Genomic DNA, 9,453 nt, shown 5'->3' on the forward strand with positions numbered 1-9,453 from the left:
TACTTCTATAAAGAAACTATCTTTATGTTTCTATGAAGAGCTGTTTAAAGATTAAATGTGAAACTATGGCAATATAAAAGAATATTTTAAATCTTTAATGTTGGGATTAATTTTTTAATGTAGATGGGATTAATTGTGATTAATCACAATTATTTCATTTTTTTTAATTTATTTATTTACAGCACTAAAATTAATACTTATGTTCAGCAAGGATGCATTAATTTGATCAATTGTCAATAAATAAATAAAGACATTTATTACCAAAAAATTCTGTTTGAAAACAGATGCATTACTTTTGAACCTTCTGTTCAGTGAATCCTGAAGAAATTTATCACGTTTTCCAGAAAAATATGAATCGACACAACTGCTTAGGATGATTTCTGAAGGATCATGTGACACTTAAGACTGAAGTAATGATGCTGGAAATTCAGCTTTGCATCACAAGAATAATTTACATTTTAAAATATATTTAAAAAGTTTTGGAAATAAAATTCGAATTGCAAAAATATTTTACATTATTACTGTTTTTGATCATGTAAATGCCGTCTTAAACTAAAAAAATAATAATTTGACCTGAACTTTTAGACAGTAGTTTATCTAAGTAATGAACTTCATTCTTACTTGTATTGCTGTGAAATATGAAAACATTATTTATTTATTGACCATTTTTCTTTCTGAGAAGATCATTAAGGAGATTTTTGGGTTTGGTTAATGGCTATGTTTTCATTTTGTGTGCCCAAAAATTGAGTTGTTGTAACTTAGAAATTGTGTGCTTATTTTTTTTCAGATCAAGTACACAGATAAATTTATTTGACACACACCTTGCTATCTTTTCTTTCATGCTCATTAAAATATAATAAAATGTGTTAGGTTCAACAAATGTGACCAGAAATGTACCTGTACAATAACAACAACACAAAGTCCAGTTTGAGTCGCCCATCAATGTCTGGTAGATAAGGCAGGGCTGTGCTCAGTTATGACAGGGTGGGAATTTTTTAGTTGTTGCTAATTCCTCACCCTGTCATAAAACACAAATTGATCAGAGAAAGTTCCTGTCACGAGACAAACTGAGACTAAACTTATTGTGCAACACACCACAGCTGTAGCTGTTTGTAGTCATTTTGAGTACTAAATTAACTCTTACCACAATATACAGGTTTTTGTATTATTACAGTTACATAAATAGCTTCTTTATTTCCTCTTTGAGAAAGTCATTTAAGGAGAAGTCCACTTCCAGAACAACAATTTACAGATAATGTACTCACTCCCTTGTCATCCAAGATGTTTGTGTTTCTTTCTTCAGTCGTAAAAAAAATATGTTTTTTGAGGAAAACATTTCAGGATTTTTCTCCATATAATGGACTGATATGGTGCCCTGAGTTTGAACTTTCAAAATACAGTTTAAATGTGGCTTCAAACGACCCCAGATGCAGTTGTAAACAATCCCTGCCGGGGAAGAAGGGTCTTATCTAGCAAAATGATCGGTTATGTTCATAAAAATAATACGATTTATATTTACGATTTACGATTTATATACTTTTTAATCTCTAACGCTCGTCTTGTCTTGCTCTGGCTGAACTCTGTGTAATCTCATTCAAGACAGTTAGGGTATATCGAAAAACTCCAATCGTATTTTCTCCCTCAACGTCAAAAATAATTTCAAAATCATCCTACATCGCTGCAGAAGTACCGACACAGTCTTTGCAAAGTGAACATGCAAAGAAGATCAAACACCCTTAACAAAAAAGGTAAAACAGCGATATAGGACGATTTTGAAGTTGAGGGAGAACATGAGATGGGAGTTTTTCAACATACCCTAACTGACATGAACCGGAAAAAAAGAGTTCGGAAAGAGCAAGACAAGACGAGTGTTTGACATTAAAAGTATATATATTGTATTATTAACCGATAGTTTCGCTAGATAAGACCCTTCTTTCTCAGCTGGGATTGTTTACAACTGCATTTGGGATCGTTTGAAGCTACATTTAAACTGCATTTTGGAACTTCAAACTCGGGACATCATATCAGTCCATTATATGGAGAAAAATGCTGAAAAAATTCCTCAAAAAACACTTTCTTTGCAACTGAAGAAAGAAAGACATGAAGATCTTGGATGACAAGGTGGTGAGTACATTATCGGTAAATTGTCGTTCTGAAAGTGGACTTCTTTAAAAGATACTATTGCTCAAATGTTTTGGGCATTGGTAAGATTTTTTACAAATATTTTTTTAAATAACTCTCTTATGCTCAGCAAGGCTGCATTTAAAAAAGCATCAAAAAGCATAATCAAGGCTGCATTTTTCAGCATCATTACTCCAGTCTTTTGTGTCACATGAATCAATCAATATGCTGATTTGCTGCTCAAGAAACATTTCCTATTATTATCAATGCTGAAAACAGTGGATTAATATATTTGTGGAAACCACGATGTGATTTTTCAGTATTCATTGATGAACTTAAATGGAACAGTGTTTTGGACACAAAAATCTTTGTAATAATGTAAAAGTTTTTACTTCTTATTGTGTTCTTGCTGAATAAAAGTACTAATCAAAATTAAAAATCTTACTGGCCCCAGACATTTGAACAGAAACACACACACAGACGAAGCTCCCAGTGCAACAATGCCATTACTGACTCAGCTGAATACAGTCTCAGATATAGCACCATTATCTCCTTATGACTTCTGTTTCTGGGGCTTGGGTTTAAGCTCTTTATTTTTAGACCGTATGTTTACAATGTGAGAGTCATGTATTATATTCAGCAAAAGCTTTTATGATATTTAAGTGCAGTGTAATGTTATATGCAGATCAGGATTGCAGTTAGATAACCTCTTTGTCCGCTTGAATGCTTTCATTTTGTGTATTTAGGTGTGTGTCTTTTTCCAGCATGCCTCACCCTAAACAATTTGAGGATTCTGGTTGCTTTACTTTTCACTACTAAAATTGTTGTTTGTAATACTATGGTTGTATAATGTTTTAATAGCTGTTTGAGTGAGATAAGGGTCTTTAATCATTAATCTCATTTGACAGTCCTGTGCTTTGTTCTGTATGTGCACTTCTCATCTTGTCCTGTAGGAGGCGCTGAGGGATTGTGAGAGTCTCACTGTGTCTCTGGGGCAGATGAAGAAACAGGAGAAAGCTCTACAGGAAGAAGTAAAGCGTTTGACCGAAGAGCTCGCTGAGGCCCTCCGGCTTATTAAAGAACTGCAGGGTGAGTCTGGGAAGGAATCTCGTCTACACAGAGAGAACTGTGTTTGTGTGTTTTGGCCCCGCCCTGTTACACACATCCCATGTGTTTGCCTCCCTCTTCTGACCAAACTTTGACAGTACACCCCAAAATCACTGTACAGTACTGTACATAAACATAAATACATCCACATAAATACTTAAAGGATTAGTTCACTCATGAATTAAAATTTCCTGGTAATTTACTCACCCCATGTCATCCAAGATGTTCATGTCTTTCTTTCGTCATTTGAATAGAAATGAAGGTTTTTGAGGAAAACATTCCAGGATTTTTCTCCATATAGTAGAGATCAGTGTGTTGAAGGTCCAAATGGCAGTTTCAGTGCAGCTTCAAAGGGCTCTACATGATCCCAGCCAAAGAATAAGGGTTAATCATTATTACTTTATTATTTAAATTTATATACTTTTTACCACAAATGCTCATCTTGCACTAGCTCTGCGATAGCTCTTCACGCATTATGTAATCACATTGGAAAGTTCACATGTGGTTAGTTCTTTGTCTGTGTACTTTAGTTTAAATTGGTATGGTAGCAGGGCCGGTGCTACCTGTAGGCAGAGCAGGCAATTGCCTAGGGCCTCGGGCTTTGAGGAGGGGCCTCCATAACTGTAACATTCCCTATAAACTAGTTCACTAGTCAAGACGGGCAGCAAAATACTAGCCTCATTGGATATAGTTGAATTGTCACTCATCTGCAATTAAACCAATTAATGTTGCCTTTTCAAAGCGGGCCTCACCTTTTGAATGTTGAATGTTTTGAATGTGTGTGAGTTGGCGTCATCTTTTTTGGAGCAACTGCATTGTATTCTAAATATAAACTTGTTCTGTTGATCAGCATAGTTTCTGGACAGATCATTCACCAGTTAAAAGAGTGTGAGCGTGAGTTGATGTGCCCAGATGCGACACTTTGTATTCAACAAACAAAAAAGAGATTACCTTAGATGCATTTTAATTAATATGTTCATACAGTACCCCGTCTGGACACATTACTATTTTTATTTTTTATTTTTAACTTTTTTTGTTTTTCTTTGAAAGAAGTCTCTTATGCTCATCAAGCCTGCATTTATTCGATCAAAAAATACAGAAATAAAAAAAAATTATATTCAGCAAGAATGTGTTAGATTAAAAGTGATAGTAAAGGCTTTCTATTTTTTTTTTTTTCATCAAAAATCATCATAAATTCCTGAAAAAAGTATGACAGGTTATAAAATAGATATTAAACGCATCTGTTTCTGACATTGATAATAAATTAGCATATTAGAATGATTTCTGAAGGATCATGTGACACTGAAGACTGGAGTAATGATGCTGAAAATTCAGCTTTGCATCAGAAATATATTTTAAAGTATAGTAAAATAGAGAACCGTTAATTTAAAGAATAATAACATTTCAAAATATTACTTTTTTTGCTTTATTTTTTGATCTAATAAATCAAGGCTTGATGAGCATGAGACTTTTAAAAACAGTAATGTGTCCAAACTTTTGACTGGTACTGTATAAGTAAAAATATACAAAATTTAAAATGAAATGTATAAATAAAAAGATTAGGAATCATATTTGTTTTAAGTGCTTTTCATTAGGGCGAAGGGGGGTATATTTTAAACAGTTATTATCTATATTATTATATATTTTAGTCTGTTATTTTAGACACTGTTATCTGCATATGCTGAAGTAGATTCGTCTCTTGTAGTCTCTGCGAGAGTTTGGCTGCATTAAAATGCATATGTGAGCACAGAGAGGCAAGACAATATGATGCCCTGACGTCATGATTATGCTAATTAGTGTATGACGTAATCTAGCGACATTTAGCGATTTTTCAAACAGGGTTTAGCTACTTTCTATTGATAATATCGCGTCTTTGGCATGCTCAAGTTATTTCAAATATAGGCGCGCGCCAGCTGTGCTCATAACGGAAACGACGCGCTCAGTTTCATTCTGTATTTGGCACATAAAAATTATATTGAACATTTATCGAACTCTTCATATCGTTTTATCTAGGAAAATTATATTGCGATAATTATCATCATCAAATTATCGCCCAGCCCTACCTTTTTTTTTTTTTTTTTTTGTAAAGTGCTTTGACTTTCCTTGCATGTTCGCTTTGTAAACACTGGGTCAGTATTTAAATTTATTTAAAAAATGGCTGATCGTTTCAATAGATAAGACCCTTGTTCCTTGGCTGGGATCGTGTAGAGCCCTTTGAAGCTGCACTGAAACTGCAATTTGGACCTTCAACCTGTTGATTCCCATTAAAGTCCCATTTTTTTAATTTTATTTTCTTGATTCTTTTTCTGTAGCTCAACTGGCTGCTCCTCCTCCAGCTGTGTCTGTTCCTCACTTCGGCTCTGCAGGAGACAGTTTCTCTCCCTCTGTTTCCCTCCATCGTGACCGTTCTCCTCCCTATAACCACTCCTCTCAGAGAAAGAGAGCCCCTAAAACAGGGCGAACAAGAGAAGAGGAGAGAATGAAGTATCCCTCCGGCAGAGAGCCAGGAGAGGGCATCGACTCGGAGCACATCGGAAAATTTGAGTCTGAGGAATCGCAGAAACTTAAAGGAAAAGCAATTCGAACACATCCAAGTGACTCCCTGAGACTGAGTGAGACTGATGTAGACATGACAAAACAAGACACGGGTATTGAAGATGTGGACACGGATTCGTTCACGTCTGACTTAACCAGTGAAACGGAGCCAAAAAGTGAATTGGACGTCTCGTCCAGCCTACAGGTAGATGACACATCAGGCAAAACAGAAAAACGTGAGACTGTTCCTCTGAAAGATCTGAAGAAGGAGAACGCAGAGCTTCGCGATGAACTTAGAGATGTGAAATACGAGCTTCAGAAGCGACTTGAAGACCTCGAAACGCAAAGAAGGGCAGAAACCGAGGCTAGGACAAAATTGAAGCAGTTGAGTCGGAAACACTCGACACAGACAGAGCAGCATCGCACCAAAGCTGTTGAGCTCAAAGACAGCTTGACAAAACTGGAAGCCCAGCTGGAGCAAGAGAAGAAAGAGAGCGCAAAACTGAGAGAAACTCTTGATGCGCTCGAAAGACAAGCTGAAGAGAGAGACCAGGAAGAAGGTACCAAGCTGAAGAACATCTTGGCTGAGATGGAGCAAAAGGAGACTTCCATGGAGGAAAAAATGACAAGAATGAAAAAGGACTTGCAAGACCTCCAGCTCAAGCTTGTGCAGGAACGGGAAGAAAGAGAGAGGGAGAGAGAAGAGGAAAGGAAGCGAATCATAAAAGAGGAAAAGGAGGGACTAACGATTGCACAGCTTCAAGAAGAGCTGGACAGTCTTCGAAAATCTAGGAGTTTGGAGAAGATATCAAAAGACAATCTTCCCGTCACATACTTACAACTAGAACACCATCCAAACACTGAAAACAAAGACTTGCTTCCTTCTCCTCACAGTCAAGAGTCCACCTGTGACTCTGTGAATCTTCAGAACACAATAGTGTGCAAAGAAACCAGAACAAATGAGTTGATTATGGATCTTGGAGCAAAAACTAAACCAACAGAGGATTACGTAGGGACAACTCAAACATTGACCAACGACACCTCAGATTTGGACAGCACTACTGTTTTAGTTTTAGAGGTCGAGCGCTTGAGGGCAGCGCAAGAACGAGAGTCAGAGAAGGCGAAACTAGCTCAAGGAAAGCTGGAGGACCTACAGAAGCAAGTGACCACTCAGACCAAGCATCTTACCCAAGCTTTTGAAAGCCAGAGCAAGCACATTGAGAACCTGTTGAAAGAACTGCATGATAAAGACTGCGCCCTCCAGAAGCAGAGTGAGGAACTGCAAAAATGTCAAGAGAAGATCTGTCTTCTTGAAGAAGAAAAACACACTAGGATGAACATCCCCCACAATGAGGTCTCTACACCTCCTGAACTGTCTACAGAGATTTCAAGAGAACTAAGCTGTGATTCGGTCTTTAGCAACACAAGCATAAGTGACCATGAAATGTTTAGTGATGATACACAACCGGTTCTGAAGGAAAACGTCTCACTGTCTACTGTACAGCTTCCTGTTTGTCAAAACTCTGACCAAACCAACACTAGTAAGATATCTGATAAGCTACAAACGACTGAATCTTCCAAGCCACATGAATTATTTCTCACTTCAGAGGCTGATGTTCCGAATTCTAGTGCTGATTCAGAAGCACATAAACTTTTTGAGGTAATTGATGAGAACTCAAGTTCTCTCTTGCAAGAACAACACTTGGACGTTCCAAACCTCCTTCCAGAACCTTCCACAGGTGATAACAAAGAGCTAGAACGAGTGACAAAGGAATTACAAGATGCTCAGCTTGAGCTGAATGTGTTGAAAGCTCAGAATTCAGAGCTTGTTCTACAGGGAGATGTGATAAAGGAAGAGCTTCTGACTGTTAAACGAGAGAATGAAGAGTTGAAACTGAAACACTTGAGCGAAGACAATTGTGCTAAACAAGATGGTGCCTTACTTTTAGCGAACACTGAAAATGAAGAATTGTCAAGCACAGAGAAGGGGTTACAGAGTGACTCCTCATTAGGACAGGAGGAGTTGTCTGTTCTTCATGCAGACTTTAACGCAGAGGTTCAGTGTCTTCAGAAGCAGGTAAGTTTTATTAAAATGGAAATGTTCTGTTGGCAATGTTTTACCTTGATCTTGAAATGACTTCTCTCTTATAAGTTGTTCCATTAACCCGTAAGACCTTAAAATCCGAGAGCTTTCTGACCCTGACACGTTCAAGGCCCAGAAAGGTAGTGACATTAGTGGTTAAACCATAATTTTACGAAGCTACGAGAATACAGAGAAGAAATTGTTGAATAAAGTTGTTTTTGTTTTCTTTGTGCACAAAAAGTATTCTTGTAGCTTCGTAACATTACGGTTGCACCACTGAATTCACATGAATTATTTTAACGATTCCCTTACTACTTTTCTGGGCCTTGAACGTGCCAGTTGTGTTGCTGTCTGTGCAGGGTCAGAAAGCTCTTGGATTTCATCAAAAATATCTTAATTTGTGTTCTAAAGATGAACAATGAAATTATGGGTTTAGAACGTCACGAAGCGGAGTAATTAATGACAGAATCTTCATTTTTGGGTGATCTATCCCTTTAAACTGAAAGTATGTTCTGACTGGTTGTGATTTTGATACAGATCAAAAAATGTTGTGATCCCAAGATTAACTAATTGGGAAAACTCCTTTATTTGCTTGTGTGTACTGTACATTTAGGTCATGTCCATTTTATTCTTTTTGACCGACATTCTTTGTGTCCTCCAGATCCAGGCATTGCAAGAGCAAATCCAGCACCTCTCTGAGCAGAACAGGACACAAGCTGAAGAACTAGAACTCTGGAAGATCTCAGAAGAAACAGTGGGCAGCAAATCACCCTCTATCGTGCTAAAAGAGTTTGAGCTGTACCTCCCCTGCAGTCCTGGAAAGCTGCACACGCAGTCCCGAATGACAAGGTAACGTCCCTTGACTGGCATTTGTTGAAGATAAATATGCGATAAGCGATATAGTAATGTAAACGGATTTTGTTCATAATAATTTTAAAGGCCGTGTGAGGTACTTAAAGTGAATCATGTTTATGTTGCTCCTGAGATGGGGAAGGTAAACACAGGTTCAGTGAATGAGCAATGTTTATATAGGACCCTTAATGCAAGACCCTTTAGTCTGTGTTCTGTCTGCGTTAGAACCGAGACGCACCAGTGCGTCAGAGATGTGACGTATCGGTCCGGATTAGATGACACAAATGACCAGACCAACTTGAGGGAGAATGTGTCACCTGAAACTCAAAAGACACATGATATCAGAGAATCTCAAGGACCTGTTGAGGTAAATAGCATGTCATTATTTACATTTGGAAAATTGTTGAACTGTTGAAAGTGTTGAACCATACTTTTAAAGAATAGTTTACCAAGAATAATAATAGTTTATTTTCCCTTGTCACTCCAGACCTCTGTCTTTTTTTTTTTTTTTTTTTTTTTTTTTCCCAGCATTTTTTGTGTATTTGAACCCTTTCCAACAATGACTGTATGATTTTGAGATCTTTTCACATGGAGGACAACTGAGGGACTCAGTTGGACTCAGGGGAAGTTTCAACGCTCACTGATGCTCCAGAAGGAGAAACAATGCGTTAAGCCAGGGGGGTGAAAACTTTGAATTTGAAGATCAGGGTGAAATTAAATTATTTTGTCTTCTGGGAAACATGCAGGTATCTTCT

General features: G+C 37.3%; 1 protein-coding gene across 4 annotated transcripts in view; it reads left to right on the forward strand.

Moving 5' to 3' along the window:
* Positions 1-9,453, forward strand: part of si:dkeyp-115e12.6 (centromere protein F) — a 38,042-nt gene that overhangs the window by 16,590 nt on the left and 11,999 nt on the right. For all 4 annotated transcript variants that reach the window (XM_051127417.1, XM_051127416.1, XM_051127414.1 and 1 more), the window contains exons 11-14: positions 3,075-3,210; positions 5,541-7,840; positions 8,508-8,695; positions 8,924-9,065. In XM_051127417.1, the coding sequence (XP_050983374.1) occupies positions 3,075-3,210; positions 5,541-7,840; positions 8,508-8,695; positions 8,924-9,065 (2,766 nt within the window). The remainder of the gene's footprint in view (positions 1-3,074; positions 3,211-5,540; positions 7,841-8,507; positions 8,696-8,923; positions 9,066-9,453) is intronic.

This window comes from Labeo rohita, chromosome 14 (assembly GCF_022985175.1).
Source record: "Labeo rohita strain BAU-BD-2019 chromosome 14, IGBB_LRoh.1.0, whole genome shotgun sequence".
Lineage (NCBI taxonomy): Eukaryota > Metazoa > Chordata > Actinopteri > Cypriniformes > Cyprinidae > Labeo > Labeo rohita.